Genomic DNA, 19,015 nt, shown 5'->3' on the forward strand with positions numbered 1-19,015 from the left:
GTTTGTTTTTAGCTGAGCAGGACAAGAGAATATTTAATTAAAACAGATCAGTGAGGCTGTGTTGCGCTCATGGGGTTTACTGGAAGTGATGTAATGGTGCATTTTATGCTGAAGGAGCACGGTGTTTAACTCTGTAGCCTTCTAAATATATATATATGTCAATGTGAAAATATTAAATGTGGATTTAAAATAAAACCCTAAGCGGTCAACATAAGGGAAAACATAATGAAATGCTTTTGTAGGTAATTATGTAAGCTGATGATGCAGTGTGATTTCATTACTAAATCATTTCATCCCTTTCTTATCAGATGAGTGAAATGTTTTGGACAAAAAACTAATTAAATATGTTTAATGTTGATTTTTCAGTCCTGACTTTCCAATGTCATATTTTTATTGGTCCATAAGATTTACAGTTTCTTTACTTCCTGTGTGTCTCAGGTTTTAGAAGTTGAGCAACAGCACGGCGCTGCTCTTCAGGAGCTCTCACAAACCTGCAGAGCTGAAAAAGAACAACTCATCACACAGCACCAGCTCCAGCTCCAGGTACAACTCAAGCAGACATGAGAGTAACTCTCCCTCTTTGTGTGAGTTACCATGAGTCCTGTAAGGCCAGCCGTTTTTAATATTTATCATTAGAGCTCTTGCCTCTGTGGCTCTTGCAGCCCATTAGGGAAGGGATTACACGGCATTATTGTTCATCCTTCATAATGGTCTATTTCTATTCAGAGGAACAGAGGTTATTGGGATTTCTTTCTGAGGAGCACTATGAATCTCAACATTTGAGCCCATCTGCATATTGTGGTGTTTGAAAACAAGCATGATGTGTGTCCACTGCAGGAGTTGAGGGGCGTCTCTGCGCGGGAATTGGAGGTATGTCTCGAAGAAGAGTCATCCAGGCAAAGCCAGCACTTCCTCGAAGAGGTGGAGCTCCTCAAAGTCCAATCAGAGGAGAGACTGCAGGACAGGATTAATCGACTGAAGGTGAAAGATAAAATGCCAAAAACTACGATAGTTTGTATAGCTTTGAAACATATCTTTGATTTAAGATTTTAAACATGTTTTAATATCACACCTTGTTGGAAATCATGTGGCCTGCACATACATTAATTAACTTTATGTAAACAATTAGCCTTCCTATTTTATTTTAAATGATTTATTTGACTTTGAATGCGAAACATTAGGTAATACATCTGGATTATTGTGAGCTGGTGTGTGTGGGATTTTCCTGTTGGACTATGTCCCACTGGAGCTTTATTGAAACCCAGTTTCCTGGTAATCCCACCATCATCATCATACATGTAGAAGTGTTCTTGTCCGTCTGTCCCTCTCTGTTCCCTGAATCTGAGAGTGTGTTTGAGTTGCTGCCATCTGAACAGTGGCTAAATGGGATGGATCTAAGCTTTTTATCCTCTGATGCAGAAGGTTTTAAGGCTGAAGGTATTTTTTTTTTTTCAGACATTTGGCATTTGACCATCTGATATGTGCAAGCCAGTCGTCCGCCATAAGCCAGCGAGACATGGCCAGGGAACTCTTTAGCTGTGGAATAAATAAACCTCCGCTATACTGCAGCTTTTTAAGATGGTGATTTGCATCTTTTAATTGATGTTCCGCCATCCCTGCTTTGTTTGAAGACGGAGTTTGAAGAGCAGAAGGAGGCGAGGCTCGAAGACCTGAAGAGGAGCTTTGCATCTGAACAGGAGGAGAAGGAGCGCAGCTACACAGACAAGATGAGCCAACTCACCATCCAACTGCAGCAGCTGGACGGTGTGGTTGCCCAGGTACTACACACACACACACACACACACACACACACACACACACACACACACACACACACACACACACACACACACACACACATCCCTACCTCATGTGTTTTAACAGGTTTTACATTAGGTTCTTCGTGTTAATGGAAAGCTTGATTTAGGGGACACCTACAGCTCCACTTTACTGGGGGCAAGACCAGACAAGCCTGACTAGTTTCTTAGCTGTTGAAGCTCAATTGACAAAATACATTTGAATAAAAAATCATTTATATTTTAGAAATACAAAATAGTGGCAGTATTCTCTCTTCAGTGTTAATTCCACCACTATGTAAGGCATAGCTTCCATAGGCCAGATTTTCCTAGCATGGGATTCAATTTTGTTAAAGAGATTATCATTACAATGAATTATGACACTAATCCGCTTTGTGTGCGCTGTGTATGGTTTTTGGTTGAAGCGCGCAGTAGCAAATGGTTATCGATTAGACGATCTTTAGGAAAAAATAATACACTATTTTGATAATAAAAACACAATTCTTAATTTGTAATATCTATATGTTATAGTTTGGCACTGGGGTCGGACAAGACACTACAAGAAAACCCTTTTGGTTTCAGAAATTGTATTTGCTGACATGTATGACAATCATGAATGATCATGTAGAAAATCCTTCTCCAGCATGTAGGAATATACTTTGACTTTAGATTGAAGAATGACCTCTAAACCTGTATTAACACAAATCATTTTTAATTCAATTTGATTATACCGGTCAAAAGTAAGTAGAGTACGTTTCATTTTGTTGGAGCATATTAAAAATGTTCAATTAATGCCTAATATCCCCTGAGTTACTAATAAGTTAGTAACTGTCACCCTAAAGCCTAAAGCTGTACTTCTTCCAAAAAACCCTTTGGGAATGACAAATGACTTGTTGTATAAATGTGTGATATCTGCAGTCACTTACTTATTATCTATAATAAACGTTGGGTGGCACACTCGGTATAAAAGTGTCTAATGTATCTTTACATTTGTTTCCATGGCACCTTCCTGGCTTGGCCCTTGATAGTGAGATATTAACACACACACTCAGCCCCCATGAGGTTAGCAAAGAGAAGCTTAAGAGAGATTGGGAGGGGGCTGTTGTCAGGACAACAGCATTGTTTTGTTGAGGCAGGTGGCTGCATTAGACGTGTTTGATAGGAGAGAGCGGGAGGGAGAGGGGAAAAGAGGGGGAAGACTTTGTGAAAGGAGAGGGACAATATGAAGGGAAGGTAAGGACATTTTACTTCAGATTTGGAAGGAAACTCTGATAGAGGCTCTTCTGTGGATGATATTAAAGGAAGGTACATTTGTTTTTTGTTGGATTGGGTGATTTTTAAACCGGTGAAAAACCCTCAATAGCGCAGTTTCGTGCTAAAATCAATGTATCTCTGAGGCTGGTCGGCAGAAAAAGTACTTCCTGGAGGGTCTGCGAGCTGAGTTCCCACTAAAGTTTGCTCATCTTGTTTTCCTGATAATGTAAGAAACAAACAGATCCAGGGATTTAAACCCGTAAAATAATAAATAAAGCCGTTTCACAATAATAATCAGTGGTTCTCTAATGCAGTTTGGCTGCTGCTCACGTTTGCTCGACTTGTTGCTCAGAAAGCCTCAAAAATCTAGTTGTTCAATGATCTTCCCGTTTAAAAGAGACGAAGATCAGTTTATAGTAAAAAAAAAAAAGAATCTTTTTAAAAATGTGTATTTATGACAAATACTCAAAGGGTATACGGGGAAAAACAGAACGCCAACCTTGATTAAAGCTCAGTTTTCTATGGGTTTGAAAATTGTTACACACATTTGGGATAATGTAAGCACACAACTCAACAAAGCAAATAACATTAGTCAATTTTAGATTCTTTTTTTATATGGAGAATGCTGCATATAATACCATGTCAATTGTATCCACCAACCCTCTGTGTGTTCTCCAGCTGCGAGCAGAGGTTGGCTGTCTGCAGGGAGAGTTAGAGGGGAAGCGTTCAGAGATGGAGACTTTGGACACTCTCCTCCAACGGCGGGAGCGAGAGACTCAGGAGGGAGGAAACCTGCTCAAGATGCTCACTGACGATCTGCAGGCCGGTAAAGAGGAGAGGTAAGCAATCACCAATAAATATTACCTGGTGTTTGTAGGTCTTTCAGTTAAAGGTTTGACTTAAATTGAGACACCCGTGTTAAAAATACAAAAGCTCTTTTCTGTCTGACTCTGGCTTCTTTTCCTCCAGACGTAAACTGCACCAGGCAAATGACAAGCTAAAGAACGTGCTGATAGAGATGATTCGCGGCACCATTGCAACAGAAGACATGATTGGACAGAAGATCAACGCCAGAGCTAAAACATCAGAGCATGGGTCCCATCAGAGGAGCTCAACGGGGAACAAAGATGCACAAGAATCAGGTCTGTTGGTTTCTCATTCATTCTGAGGTTGCAGGACACGTTAGGCTCTGATGATGCAGCGAACGGAGGCTTTGTGCGTTTTAAATCGAGGCAAACATTTCATTTTGACTTTCTTTTTGTTGTAGGTATCTCAGTTACAGACATGTCTTCAGAACATATGGAGTTGACCCACCTGCTATGTGAGAGCCTGCTGGTTACAGACACTCAGATCAACCCTGGGGGAGAAGAGGCAGCTCTGAGCGCCTGCAGCAGACTGCGCCACACTGTTGACACGCTGCTGGATCTGCTCAACCAGGCCAACAAACAGGTACACTACACTAACTGATACCTCAGCAATGCACATACACATCTTCCTTCTTTGTAAGTTGTCTAATCATTTCCTATTATTTCTCTAGTTGGAGCAGACTCATGGTTTCCATCACTCTCTGGAGGAGAAGTTCTCTCAAGGTAGAGAAGACTCCGCTCAACTCCTCGTGCAGCACAAGCTCCTTTTGGAGCAGCTGGATCAGGAGGCAAAGATGAAGAGTCAACTCCAGCTGGAGTACCACAAGGCAGAGGGTGAGCCCCACATCCTCATTGACTCTGATTCACTTAGCTTCTCTAATTGTGACAAGTTACATCCTGCTACTCTGCAGGGTCAGGAGGAAAACTCTTAAGTAAAGGTGTTTCAAATACTTGTTTAAAATGTAGTAATTAACCTAATCCAAGTATCACATAATCACAGGTCTGTATTTTGGTTCATTTCAGTTACTTTGGATAAACCTTAAACAATACTTTTGCATTACCTTTATACAAAGTAGATACAAAATATGCTGAATGCATCATTTTGAGTTATTTGGCACATTAGTGTTATCAGATTGTCCTGCTGAACTCCTGAGCTCTGTGAATGTCTACTCACATCTGTTTATATATATATATTATACACATCTGCCATATACATCTATTATACACATCTGCCATATACATCTATTATACGTAATATATGCATCTGTCCATACCTCCTCATTCAACAGTGTAAAGTATTTAAATACTTTCAATGTATACCACATATGTATATATTTCACATCCTTAAATCTTTATTGTTGTTGTTGTAAATATTCTTCTCTCTTATTGTAAATATTCTTCTCTCTTTTTGCACTATTTTATTTATCTTATTTACACCATGTATGTTGAGTTGTTGGAGGAGCATGGGATATAAGATTTTCATACGTTGTATATGCTGTGCATATGACCAATAAAACCTTGAAACCTTGGAGTAGCAAGATCAGTTAGATTAAATTAACCCTATATTATGTTTGCTGGAAATTTGAAGGGAATCTTATGAAACGCTCTTTTCTGGCTGGGATGTCTCTCTGCAAAAATAAAAATCTGACCTGATCTTTGCACTGTGATGTTGTTCCCTTGTTCTGCTTTACAGTAAAAACCAGTGAAATCTTTTTTTTAAACAAACGTTACAGGTCATTGTGTTAGACTACATGTGTGCAAAGCATCATTCTTTGTTTTAAATGATCAACCTGCAATTAATGTCCCTTTTTTACTTAATGTATCGTTAGGTCTTTTTTTTTAATGCACTGCAAAAAATAGTCATTTATTTTTGTATCCTAATATGCACCGCTCTTCCATGTAGTCCGTTACTCCCCATGCCCGCTCTTCTTTTCCTGCCTATGCTCTAATGTCAGCTTACGTAACGATATGGCGTCGCGTGTGTTCAGGGCTGTTGGAGGGCTATGTGGCTGAGAAAGCATTGCTGGAGGAGTCTCTGCAGCAGAAGGAGGCGCAAGAGGAGAGACTGGTGGAGGAGCTGGAGGACCTGAAGGTGAAGCTGCACCAGATGCAGGGCCTCACGTCAGAGCTCGACGGCCTCAGACTGAAGCACCAGGAGCTCAGCGAGGAGCACTCGCTTCTCCTGCGGCAGAAGGAGCATCTCTCTGCCGGACTGGGGGAGAGGGAGAAAGGTGAGCGGAGTAGACGCAGAATCATATGTGCATCAAATGTGACATGACCCCGTTAGTGAGCTTGACCACACACTTATAATAATGTCTGTGCTCAGATGTGTCTTCTCTCCGTAGGCCATTGGCTCAATTTAGATCCTGACGCAGGTTTGTGGGTCAGCGTGGAGTGTGTGAGTGTGTGAGTGTGTGTGTGTGGGATGACGGGGTTGGGATGAATATGCAGTATGTTTGCAGTGCTTTGTGAGGTTGCTGTTTGTAACACTGCCAGTAGCTTGTAGCAAAGGTTTTTGAGTGCAGTGTTATTTTACCTCTTCAACCGTGTTTTAGCTCAGAGTGGGCAAAGCAAATGCATTCAGTGCCTTTCCATGAGGAACTGTACAGTAATACTTGTATTTATTGAACTACTAATGTCTTGCAAGCTTTTTAACCCCCCCCCCCTGTGTGTATGTATTTGCATTGAAACAATCCCCCCCCCTAACCTTCCTTTTTTTTTTTTTTTTAAGCTCTGCTTGCAGAGACGGAGCGTTTGACCCAGGATAGGCTGGACTTGCAGCGTCAGGCCGAGAAGGACCACAAGTCTCTGTCGCTGCGCCTCAGGGCCCTGGAGAGGGATCTGGAGGAGAAGGAAACACAGGACCTGGAGACGGAGCAGCACCACAAGACCCACACCGAAGACCTGAACCAGCGCGTCCAAGCTCTGGAGAAACAACTGAAACACGACAGGCAGTTTATAGAGGTTCGATTTCACACTTGAATTTATTTTTAGCGTGATTCATAAATCCGCTCCTTGGTTTTCTCTTTAATTTGCAGTTCTATATTGCGTTCACTCTCTTCTTGGTGTTATTTCAGAGTGTCGCAGGCAATTTGTCATGTTGCTGTTTAATGTAGCGGGACGCGGTCTTTCACATCATTTGTTCCTGTGCATATAGGAGCAGGCTGTGGAGCGTGAACACGAGAGAGACGAGTTCCAGCAGGAGATCCGAAGCCTGGAGGCCCAGCTCAGACAGACCGCCAGCGTGGATAATAAGGGACACAGGGTGAGGCCCATTCCTTTGCTAGCAATTATATAACATGACAACTAATAAAGCTCATATTTACTGGATAGTCGAATTAAAAATCTGTTTTTAAGAGAATGTAGTGCTTTGGAAGTGTGTTTTTGTGTCTTGGGTGTCTAATACTGGTGATGCATTGCTTACTGAACTGTAATGTAATAGTGTTTTACAGAGGTTGAAGTGATGAATGCATTGTTTGTTTACAATGAGCCTGACTTTTGCCATGTGTTTATCCCTGTGCTGAACGGATTGCTGTAGTTTCAGGACATGGTTCTGCAGGTATGAAATCTAACCGTAGCATACTCCTCTTAGCCCCTCTGACTCTAGTGCATGGTGTGCGTCGTCCGTCATTATTCCCGTGCAATCATCCATATCTAATTCTTTCATCTGCTTTTCATGTTCTCATGGTTAATATTCGTTTGCTTCTGTTTTGCACTTCATTTGTCTTTCACTTCCGTGCCACTGCTATCTTGAATGGCCTAATTTCAATGTTGGATATCGGTGGCTGCATATCCGGAATGGCTTTATCTGCACGTCATGTTTTTTCTCTTTCCTTAAAAAAAACAATGTCCTCCATAATGTTGTCATCTCCCTCTCCCTCTCTGCAGGTGGAGAGTCTGCAAGCTATCATCAAAGACAAAACAGAGGACCATGACTCTTTGGTCGCAGCCAATCAGCAAGCCCAGCGTGATCTCACAGAGCGCAATGAGGAGATAGACAAGCTAGCCGGGCGAATCAGAGAGCTGGAGCAAGCCCTGCTCAACAACGCCGAGGGCAAACGATCTATCAGCCAACTGGAACAAGAGCTCCACAGAGCAAAGTTGAGAGAACAGGAGCTCTCGCAGGTAAGAACATTTAAATACCTAAAACTTCATACCACTGTGCACATGAGGGTTCTTTTTTCTCACGCATGTTCTCACTTTTGACAGGATAAGCAGGCACTGGAGCAGCAGCAGCTGTCCAACAGGCTTCAAATCTCCGCCCTGCAGTCCAAAGTGGATGAGACGAGACACTGTTACCATGACAACCAGAGTGAATCCACTCAGGAGCTTAGCGACGCGCTGGACCTCGCTCAGCAGAGCCTACGGAGCAAAGAGCAAGAGGTCTGTAAGACTTTTACCCAAAGCTGCTGTTAGGTAGTCAAAAGTTATTAAGGCTGGTGATTGATCCACTTTTGAGTATACAATATTATTAACCCAATGCTGAAAACTATGCTACAGTTAACCTAAGATAAATGATTAGGTCTTGAAAGTAAGCCTTTGTGAGCAGTGCAGTGTTGTGTGTTTCGTTATCCCCAAATAAAATCTGTCTTCCACTAATAAGTCATGTTTTGTGTTTTAGGTCGAGGCTATGGTTGGCCAACTGGAGACTCTGCAGAGGGACATGAGCATCAAAGAGGTTGAACTAAAACACCTCGCTCTACAGCTGGAGCTTCTGACCAATCAGAATGCAGCCCATGTTAACGAGCTCCAAGACCAGATTGCTGCCCTGAAGGTAAGTGCTTTCTGGTAGTTCATAAAATCGACTAAATGAAAGGCTCTTCCTATTTTTATGGTTTTTATTTTGTCTATAAGAAGATAGAGACTCAAGAACTTACAACCCAAAAGGTATAACTTATAACTAAACTGGTATGTACAACTCTGCTTGCAGGAGAATGTTTCTGCTCTCACGATACTCCAGGAGGAGAAAGAGGAACAGAGCGAAGCTGAGAACCCAGGGGAGGAGAATTTCCCCTCAGCATTACTCGAGGAGAAAAATCAGGAGATCGACCACCTCAACGCAGAGATCCAAAGACTGGAGCAGGATTTGGACGATACCAGGGACAACAAGGTCAGAATAAATGCACACAGAATACATAAAGACAGTATGGCAGTTCCCATTGTTGATGAGAAGAATGCATATGTCTGATTAATTGTTATTCTTTTGACACAAAGGCTTTGGAGGCTGAGCTCGAGGACCTGCGCTCACAGGTGGAACACCTTCAGTCTGAGGTCATGAGAGTGCGTCAGGACAAACAGGAAGAAGAGGAGCGCCTTCATGAGGTCATCAGCACTCTACAGGCAGAACTCGCCACATTAGGCCCGAACCTGCATGAAGTGAGTGACTCTCAGGACGGTGACAGCATCAATCCCTCGCCGGCTCCCAGCCCCGAACCCGACAACTACACCATCCAGGAACAGGCGAGGAGGGGAGGGCCAAACAGCCTGAAGCAAGAGCTCAGTCTGAGTCACTCTGCCTCCTCTCGTTCCCTGCAATCGCGCTTCAAGGCCCTGCAGAGTCAGCTGGACACGGCGGTGGCAGAGAAAGAGGGACTGGAGCGATTACTGCTCACTCAGGAGGAAGATTACAGAGGACACGGGGAGGAGTTCGGAAAGAGGCTGACGGCAGAGAGGGAGAAGGCCGATAAACTCCAAAGTGTCCTAACTCTCAAAGAAGCTGAGCTGGATGAAGTCAAAGCCCAGAAAGAAGGAGAGGCAGAGAAGAGGAAATCATCTGAAGAGGAAAATAACAAAGTTCAAACTCAAGAAATGAGCGCCCTGCATGAGAAGAACCTCCATCTCAACTCTCTGATTACTGAACTCCAGCAGAAAGAACAGGAGAGAGTGACCGAGATCGACACTCTAAAAACAAAAGAGCGGGAGATGAAAATGGAAACGGAAGTCCTCCGAGAAACCAGCCTCACTCTCGAGAGACAAGTCCAGGAGATGAGAGCCGAGCTGGTGGACATGGAGGAACTGGTTGATGAGGAAAGGACAAAGATTAAAACCCTCAAGACAGTGAAGGGGGAGCTCTCTGCTGAACGGGAGGCACTGAGGAGGAAGGAGGGCAAACTGCAGGAGGAAATTCAGAAGCTCAGACAGGAAGCGACTTCCATGAGAGCCTGTATCGAGGACCTGACGGTTCAGCTCAATGAGAGGGAAACCAGTCAGGAGGAGGCTCAGAAGGAAGTGCTGGTAAGTGGCAGCATAGTTATAAATAATAAATACATATAAACCAAGATTAACAGTAACACAGAAATGCAACCTTTATATTTATTTTTTATTTCATTGAAAGTGATACGCATACATAAAATAACTATTCCTAATGACAAAATATGACATTACATTTAAGATATATAATAATCTTAACAACATATAAATAATAATAATAAACGTTAAAGTAATAGATGGACCTAAAAATAGAAAAGATAACTCAACTATTTTCGGGCCCCAGCTTTGAACAGGGTCTTTTTTTTAATCAGCAAAGTCATTCACTTATCTTTGGAAACCTGCTTCAACAGGCCCCAAGTCTAGAGCGCAAATATCTCGCTGCCGGTCTCAATGCTAGCATACAGCTGTGCTAACATCTGCAGGCGGGACCACATCTGGTTGCATTTAACTGCCGTAACACGTCACAGCGCCGCTGCTCAGACGGTTGACTCTAACAAACACAGAGGAAGTGACTTTAAAATGAGGAAGCAGAAGGGAAAATCTTTGCTAGCTGTTTTTTAAAGCTCTGATGGACTTTATTTTTCATTTCTTTACGTTCTGACTTTGCAGGATGTGGTAAGGAGAAGAGTGGGTGTTAAAAATAATGCATCAGACTACAAAGACATGCAGTTGTTGAGCTGCTGCATGTCTTTGTAGTCTGATGTGATTTTTGAGAGTCCATAGTCGTTTGTAGCAAATGTATTGTTATTGTGTGCTAAAGAGGTATCTAGCATTGGATATAAAAGAAAGAATTGGATATCAAACAGGGCATGAACATGTGGTACTCGTTAAAAAGCTCTTTACGTTACATTGCAGGTTAGGGTTAGGGTTAGTTCTGTTGTTGCTCTTATGCAAACAGTATTTCTTCAAGGAAAAACTTAACAAATAAAGTTAAAGATGGCATGTAGCTGCAGTGTTTTTATAAGTAAGAGTCTCTGAAAGGCACTGTTGCTGCTAATAGGGGATGTTTATCTTTGTCTCAGACCCATGCCGAGGTGACCCTGGCTAAAGCAGATGCTGCTTTGAGACAGAGGGAGGCTGAACTTTCCAAACTGAGGGCAGATCATCAGGCTCTGAGAGCGGAGCTGACTGCGGTGAAACAGGGTCTGAGTACCAGCACCGAGAGGGCTGAGAAACTGCATGAGGAAGGACAGGTGGGAATGTTTGACAGAGTACATAATATGAGCTTTAATCCGTCTTCTTTCTGTATGGATGTACTCTCAAGTAGGCAGCATTGCTCGAGTATAATAAGCTGTATTTTAATGTCTCTTATTTCTGTGTCAGACCAAAGACCGTGCCCTGCTTAACCTTGAGACTGAAAACCAGCGGCTGAAGGCGCAGCTTCGGGGTCTTCAAGGAGACCTGGCTGTTCAGGAAGAGGAACTGACCTATCAGCAAAGAGAACTACAGCAACTCAGACAACACTGTGACCAGCCGGACACACTTCCCCACCAACAGGGACACGCACAGAAGGGTGAGCAATGAATGATGGTTGAATCATTTTTCATGGCACATAAACACCAATGACAGAAGTTATGAGGTTCATTTGAGCTTGATTGTAGTTTTATTGAACTAGTTCAGTAGTTGTGTTTCAGTATTAGTGGATTAAAGGATGGAAATCAATAACTCACATTGCTTGAGCTTAGAATTTAAAGAGAAGTTTATTTTTGAGTTGACAAATTGGTTAGAAATTGAATTGCACACTACTTTGATAGTGTTTCAACCGTTTAAGTCACTAATAAAGCAAAAATAGCCAAAATATATGTATTTTTCAGCATCTTTAATGTGAAATGTATGTTTTTATTAAAAATCAAGCCACGTGCAGATGTCATACTTACCATTTTCACTTTCTTCCTCTGTCAGATATTTCTCACAGAGCCTTTGAAGACGTTGTGAGCGTCTCTCGTGGCGAAGTCTCTCTGAGCTCTCCGGAGGTTTTAAGGAGACTCGAATGCTCCGAAGACCGAATCCCAGAGCGTTTCCGCGCCTCTGCCATCAACTCCCGTCTGTCTGAGTTCAGCGCTCTGAACAGCACCGGCCTGGACCTCCACCACGTCAAGCCCTCTCCCAGAGTGGTGATGGAGTCTCCACACTCCAGGACCATCACACCGGATCCGGCCACGCGGAGTACCCGCTCCCCAGGCTCCGGCTCCGTGTCTGTGTCTGACAACTTCTCCATGCTCGACTCGCTGGACACTGACAAAGTATGATATGACTCTTCCATACGAGCTAACCTTCGGAGCAGTTTAGTCTTTTATTGGGTCAGAGGTTTTTAGGTATTTGTTTGATTTGACCTTTTTTTCCTTCTTGTAATTCTTCTTTCTTAGGTGCGCGAGTTGGAAGATCTTGACATGACAACACCTTCATCTCCTCTTGGTTCCACTTCCTCTTTGTCGGCACCAGAATGGGCCAGTGATGGATATGGCAGCAGTGAGTATTAAAACATTTTTGACATTGTATTTGGATAAAAAATGTAACCTTATAGCACAAAGGAACATTTTACATCAGGGTCCAGATAATACTTGTTAGTAGCATCAATTATTATTTAAATTCTTTTGTCTTTCTATTAAAAACATGTCCCAGATTTATCTGCTAAACTCTCTTCTTTTGTGCTTCAGATGTGAGTTCAGAATTGGGTGCGAGGCTGAAGGTGGAGCTGGAGCAGACTGAGCGGCTGGATGCTCAGTTCCTTGACTATCTTCGCTGCCGAGGAATGAACCCCACGGTAAACACAGACAGTGCTGCAGGCAGTATGAGCTACACCGATGAGCTGTTGTCACCCGAGCTGCAGGTAGGATATATATATACACACTTTTCAGTAACTATTCATTTGACAGTGTGATAAGCTTTTACTCAGTTTCTTTCTCCATCTTCCTGCAGTGTCTGCTGAAAAAGGTGTATCAAGAAAGCTGCAGGATCCTCACTTTGTCCCAACGCCGTGCCGCTCCCTCAACACATCCTCACGTCTCGGACTTAAGAGCCTTTGCATTGAGTCACACAGAGCATCATTCTGAAGGTGGCTCCACCATACTGGACCAGCGGGACAATTCATCCTCCATCCCCCCCATGAGCTGGCAGCAGGAGAAGAGGGCGCTGCAGGAGACTGTGGTTGCTCTCAGAGAGCTGCTCTGTCGAATGGCACAGAGACCCACACAAGTGAGCTTCTGGGGTTTTAAAGATACTATGAAATCAAAATCAAATGCAGATAAATGGTATTGGTGCTGATCATGTTCTTCTTCCTCCTTCAGACTGACCACAGAGTTGAAGGTGACTTGCCCGGAGATCGGGTTGACAGACAGGTTGAATCCCAACTGAGGGCGGAGCTGGAGGAGAGTCAGAAACAACTGAAGTGTGCTCATGACACTCTGCAAGAGCAAAAGAACAAAATACAGTCAGTCAGGTAGGTTTCGCATTCAAGCGCACCTTTTACAAAAGTAAATATATCTTTGAAACTGAATTAAATCACTTTAAACTATGGTCAAATACATTTTATCCCAATAAATATTTATTCGTACCAAAATCACTGCTTTCCTCCCTAAGTGCAGAAATGAGCATGTTTAATAAATTGGTAAAACATAGTTTATGGAATCCGTTTTTCACAGTTGGTATCATTTTGGGTATTGGTGGTGTTAGTATAAACTCTCCTTAATGTTTCTGTCACACTTGGATAAACATGAGCTCATGTTATATTACCAGAAGTGGTGAAAAGTAAAGTTGGAATTGTGCTTTTTTTGTTTTCTTCAGGGTGGCTATAGCAGAGGGCGAAGAAGCTTTGAGAAGGGAGCAGGCCAGAGTCCAGGAGCTTCAACAACAACTGGAGCAGGAGCGAGCTCTGAGTCACCGCAAGGACAGGGAGAAGGAGGAAAGGAGAGAGGTAAGACGAGGACTAAAAACCTGCAAAATTATTGTTGGTAGGGTTTAGTTTTATTAATGGCAGCTTCAGATCGTTTAGGGAAAAAGTGTATAAACACAAGAAGATGTTCTTAATGCTTTCACTGAGTTCAGAAGACCAAACATGGTGAAGAATGCAGAGTCGACGTCAACTTTCCTTTTTTAAACTCTGACAGATAACCCCTGTCTTTCCTCTGCAGGCTCTGCATGTATCTTCTGAGCAGCAGAGGTCAGAGGTCATGGCTCTAAAGGGTCAGGTGGAGCAGGAGAGAGTGGCCTGCAGCAACCTGAGACAGGAGCTCCAGATTGAACAGTCCCGCAGTGTGCTGCTGGAGAAACGCCTTGGCGACACCCAGAAAGAGCTAGAAGACGAGCGGCATCTCTCTGCTCACCAGAAAGAGCTCAACCTACAAGACCAGACTCGCCTGGAGCGCCTCCTGACTGAAGCAGAGTCTCGCCTCGCAGAAATTCACTCCAAGCTCGCAGAAGCTCACAGAAGGTGGACGAAGAGAGAGACCGTTACTCCAGGCAGGTCGATGACCTCAGCCGCCGACAAGAGGCCGACGCCACCAGAGACAGGAAGTTCATCTCCGACATGCGCGCCCAGCTGGAGCAAGAGCGAAGACAGGGGGAGGAGCTGGCAGCTGTGATGGACAAACTGAGGGCTGAGCTGCTTCAGAGCAGGAGGAAATCAGAGGAGGAGGACAGAGCGTGGAGGGCGGAGCTGCAGAGGGAGAAGGAGGCCGCCACCCGACATCGCTTGGCTGTGGAGACTTTAAGGGAGCAGAAACAAGAAACCTGCTGTGCTTTAAAGATGGAGCGAGAGCGCAACACACAGCAAGGGGTGGAACTGACCGAGCTGAAGGAGAAACTGCAACTGCTAAAGGACAAAGAGAGGGAGAGGGAGGAGCAGTGGGAGAGGGAGAGGAGGAAGGGGAGGCAGGAGCAGATGGAGAGGGAGAGACGACAAGAGAGGACCAACAACAAACTGGTAAAATATAAAAAACCTTCTCAGCAATGCTCACCACTCTTACAAATGTAATGCCTTATACATTTACGATCATTTTTGTTGCTCACACACATGCTTCTTTACTTACTTTAGTGTGAGTTGGAGATGTTGAGGCAACAGGACCAGCAGCGCATGCAGGAGCTGCAGCACACTCTGGTAGAGCTGGAAAGAGAGGAGAAAGAAATGGCTGCTCAGAGGCTGAGGCAGCATAACATGGCTGCTTCTTCACAGCATCTCCAGAGTGACTTCCAGGCAGGCAGCGCACAACAGAACCACCAGGTACACAAGTGGTTATTACTGCAGTGGAACCAGCCACAGACCCCTCTAGGACCCCTCCAGGAATGCATTTAATAGACCTTTGTGAAACTAATGTACCTTCCACACTGTAGATGCAGTCGTCACAGAGTCTTCTGGAAAAGATGATGAAGGAGAACTCGGTGCTGACGGAGCGTGTGACATCACTCAGCCAGGAGAGAGCCACCCTCAAACACAGACTCACCTTCCTGGAGCGACAGCTGCGGCTCACCGAGAACGAGCTGGCCAAGGTCACCACAGAAACCGAGAACAGACCCATCAACGACGTGATCAGCAACGGCAAGGTACAAATCTACTCTTGGACAGCAGATTAAAGATGAATCACTTGAGTATATTGGTCTATTTTTAAAGTGCTTTTTTTTAAAGCAAAAATGCCACAACATACTTCTGTTGCTGCATCCAAAATAATTAAGTTTTCTCACTTTTATATCAAATTAAACTGGACATCCTAGGTATTAAGACATCATCTTAGATATTGAGAAAATGAGTGGAACATTTTTCATTATTTCCAGACATTTCATGGACCAAAGATTAAACGATACCTGTGTTTATTGGTTTGCAGGTGCAGCGTCTGTATGAGCGTTACCTGCGTGCTGAGAGCTTCAGGAAAGCTCTGGTGTACCAGAAGCGTTACCTCATACTGCTGTTGGGAGGTTTCCAGGAGTGTGAGCAGGCCACACTGTGTCTCATCGCACGTATGGGAGCACGGCCATCTCCCACCCTCTCCTCCTACAACAGACCCCTCAGTCGTTTTAGAGCTGTTGTACGAGTTGTCATTGCTGTTTCAAGGTAACGGGATGTAAAGATATGAGAGTTTCCCACGCCTTTTCTGTGGATAACACTGATCAAACGATTTCTTTCAGAATGAAGTTCCTGACCAAGAAGTGGCAGAGAGCCATCAGAAGATTGTCCATCTCTGGGAGTGTCAATGGACATGCTCCAGGTGAGCTCAAAACTGATTTATGATAATATGTATCCCTTGACTATGTGTGTGAGTGGGATTTTTGATTTTGATGTCTCTTACAGGACCTAAAGCTGAAGTTTTAAGGCAACAGCCAAGAATACATTTTGAATCGCCACCAAACAGAGACCGCAGTTCCGTCCACAGACAAACGGTGTCGGCTCTCAGTCCGCCTAAAAAATCTCCCTTCCGGTTGCACAACAGGTTTGGACCCTTAGTGAACTGTAGATTCTGAGGTTGTATAGGAATAATGTCATTTTTTTATTAATACGCTTTGTCTTTTCCAGGTCGTACTCCAGCCCTACTCCGACTTTGGAGACTTCAGAAGGAACATCTCAGGATCCAGAGCGATCTCTGACAGAATATATCCACCATCTAGAGAAAGTTCAGCTACGATTGGTTGGAGCAAGACAAGGTGAGGGGCATTAACCGGTGATTTACAGCACTGAAGATGGAATGTCACAATAAGGATGAAAACTGGAAGTACAGGGTCTACAAAAGGGTCTTTTCATCAGTTTTTCTTGCACTCTGTTGGTGATTTATCACGGATTAGTTTTCAAAGTTCGGAGCAGCGCGCAATCAGGTTAGAAATTACAGCAAAGATTCAATCATAAACATAAGAACAACAACTTTACGGGTTCTCACCACCTATTCGGAATAATAAGGGATGTTACAGGGCACTGGGTTCATGATTTATAGCTCTAATGCAGAGATCAGACAACAATGACGAGTGTAATGTTCAAGACTCTCAAGCTATGATGGGTCCTTTCTGTGTAATCGGACACATTACTCATCAGAGTCATTGCAAAAACCTAAGACTCTGAATGCTCAACCCGACACATTCAGTCGATCAAAGGACAATAACATTGTGAAGTATGATCCCAGCATTAAGTGCATGTCTACTTATTTGGTCACTTGTTTTCCAGGAAGTGTTTTCCAATTCCCCTGTGAAAAAAAACACGGACACAAGACAAGTTAATATAGGAACAATTCAGATTTTGTGATGGGTGGCCAAACACTTCCAGTAAAACAGCATGTTATTCACTTCCAGAAAACCTGTGTGCTCTATCATCTCCCAAACAAGTAAGCAAGACTCATATAGCCCTGTCCCCTAAAGAGGAAAGGAGGATACAGCTACCTTGTTCCCCTGATATGATTGGTTACCGGCAGCGCTGGCTGCAGGAGAATAGGACGTGGCTGTACCTGAGCTGCTTGTCGCCCCCTTACGTGAATGGTCCAGGTGAGTGTGAGTGTAACGTACTCACTCCACCAAATAATAAAGAAGTATAATACACCTCTTATGACACGGGTGCCGACTTTTCATCATTCACTGAGTGTAGTACATTAGAGGGGGTAACAATCTGGAGGTACATGCCCCTTGTTTATGGTCCTTAAGTTACATTATGTTTAAGCCCATTTTTTATAGATTGTACCTGTTATCCTTTCGAATGTGTATGCAGGCTATCGAGCCTTCTTGTCTGAATGATATAAGATCAACTAACTTAGATAAGCTTGATATCACAGTCAACAGTAAGTTTGTTATCATTGTTAAAAAATGTGTGGTGCCTTCATCTGTTCCGACAACGTGATATGAAAATACCATCAGTGGAATACAACATCAGCCCATTATTAGTGGTTTAGTGTTTTACTTTATGATCGCTTGGAATAAAACGTTACAGACCTCTGCTGTTCACCTTGTCTGATAATCTTTATTTTCTTGTGTGTCCTATCAGGTTCGTCTGCTTTCCAGCCCGACCCAAAGTGATCCAACGCTGAATGAGTGACTGCCTCTTATTGGCATTTTGTTCCAAAACTGTCCATGCCTTACACCCATGTAGAAATATGTAGAAAGGAATATATTTACATTTTGGGTGATGTGATTTTTTTAAAGTACATAAATTATTTTGAAATATTCTATCGTAATTTTTCTACTCTCTGTAAATTGATTCTTTGAAGTTCACTTCGAGATATTGCAAGAACAAATGTTTTTCATTATTGTAAAGTGCTGTTTGTTATTTTTCTACTAATGTTTTTATACGCTTTTGTGCTTGTAAATAGGACTGATGTTCATTGTACATGCGTCCAAATCTGCACTGATTTTTACTGAAAATCTGTAATTAGCATCCCTAATGAGCACATTATTGCATAAAGATCAACCATACGTGTTTTTATGTATTATCTGTGTTTCTACTATAAAGTTGATAAATATTTTAAATGTGTGTACAAATCAAACAGACTGACTTTATTTTACTGCAGCTCATAATTGAAGTATACCCTTAAATGATGTTTTATATACTGCTGCACAGTGAACATTCTTTATAAAGCAATCCATATTATCATGTGCTGTTTCTGTTTCTGAAACTTTCATACAAGGTAGTATTATATTTTTGTTTAAAAAACAAACAATACAAATTTGCTTTTTCAATACAGTACTGTGTAAACTACTATAGACATTCTGATAGTAAGTCCAATGTTTGCTTACTATCCGAATGTCTATTGCTGAACCATGAGATAATAGTTAACTACTTTTGTATTTTACAAATGATGAGTGAAATGAAGGGAATACAATATATTATATATGGACCATTTGTTATTCTTTAATTTTTTTATTTTAAATAGTTAAACTAAAAAATTTTTTTACAACATTTACGCAAACACTATTACTAAGTTAATT

The 19,015-nt window shown here is 42.8% G+C and overlaps 1 protein-coding gene and 1 long non-coding RNA gene across 2 annotated transcripts in view; one reads left to right on the top strand and one right to left on the bottom strand.

Annotated features, from left to right (window-relative positions):
- The window catches only part of pcnt (pericentrin), a 34,440-nt gene extending 15,524 nt beyond the window's left edge, over nt 1-18,916 (top strand). The window contains 33 exon segments of the mRNA XM_063909181.1: nt 439-543; nt 838-981; nt 1,632-1,778; nt 3,729-3,889; nt 4,020-4,192; nt 4,318-4,499; nt 4,588-4,750; nt 5,905-6,147; nt 6,648-6,880; nt 7,074-7,181; nt 7,455-7,475; nt 7,805-8,041; nt 8,126-8,299; nt 8,538-8,690; nt 8,847-9,026; nt 9,131-10,150; nt 11,149-11,319; nt 11,450-11,639; nt 12,029-12,369; nt 12,493-12,595; nt 12,784-12,956; nt 13,046-13,321; nt 13,414-13,565; nt 13,910-14,039; nt 14,257-14,547; nt 14,550-15,047; nt 15,159-15,344; nt 15,455-15,664; nt 15,943-16,169; nt 16,244-16,323; nt 16,407-16,545; nt 16,629-16,756; nt 18,075-18,916. Coding sequence (XP_063765251.1) covers nt 439-543; nt 838-981; nt 1,632-1,778; nt 3,729-3,889; nt 4,020-4,192; nt 4,318-4,499; nt 4,588-4,750; nt 5,905-6,147; nt 6,648-6,880; nt 7,074-7,181; nt 7,455-7,475; nt 7,805-8,041; nt 8,126-8,299; nt 8,538-8,690; nt 8,847-9,026; nt 9,131-10,150; nt 11,149-11,319; nt 11,450-11,639; nt 12,029-12,369; nt 12,493-12,595; nt 12,784-12,956; nt 13,046-13,321; nt 13,414-13,565; nt 13,910-14,039; nt 14,257-14,547; nt 14,550-15,047; nt 15,159-15,344; nt 15,455-15,664; nt 15,943-16,169; nt 16,244-16,323; nt 16,407-16,545; nt 16,629-16,756; nt 18,075-18,106 — 6,771 coding nt within the window. The 3' untranslated portion in view covers nt 18,107-18,916.
- On the bottom strand, nt 10,440-15,429 carry LOC134881673 (uncharacterized). Its single transcript, XR_010168073.1, has 4 exons — nt 15,154-15,429; nt 13,859-14,936; nt 12,004-13,530; nt 10,440-10,616 (listed from the first exon to the last, which is right to left on the bottom strand). It is a non-coding gene; the product is annotated as an uncharacterized LOC134881673 (long non-coding RNA).
- Nucleotides 18,917-19,015: the final 99 nt, after the last annotated feature.

The sequence above is a fragment of the Eleginops maclovinus genome, chromosome 19 (genome assembly GCF_036324505.1).
Source record: "Eleginops maclovinus isolate JMC-PN-2008 ecotype Puerto Natales chromosome 19, JC_Emac_rtc_rv5, whole genome shotgun sequence".
Taxonomy (NCBI): domain Eukaryota; kingdom Metazoa; phylum Chordata; class Actinopteri; order Perciformes; family Eleginopidae; genus Eleginops; species Eleginops maclovinus.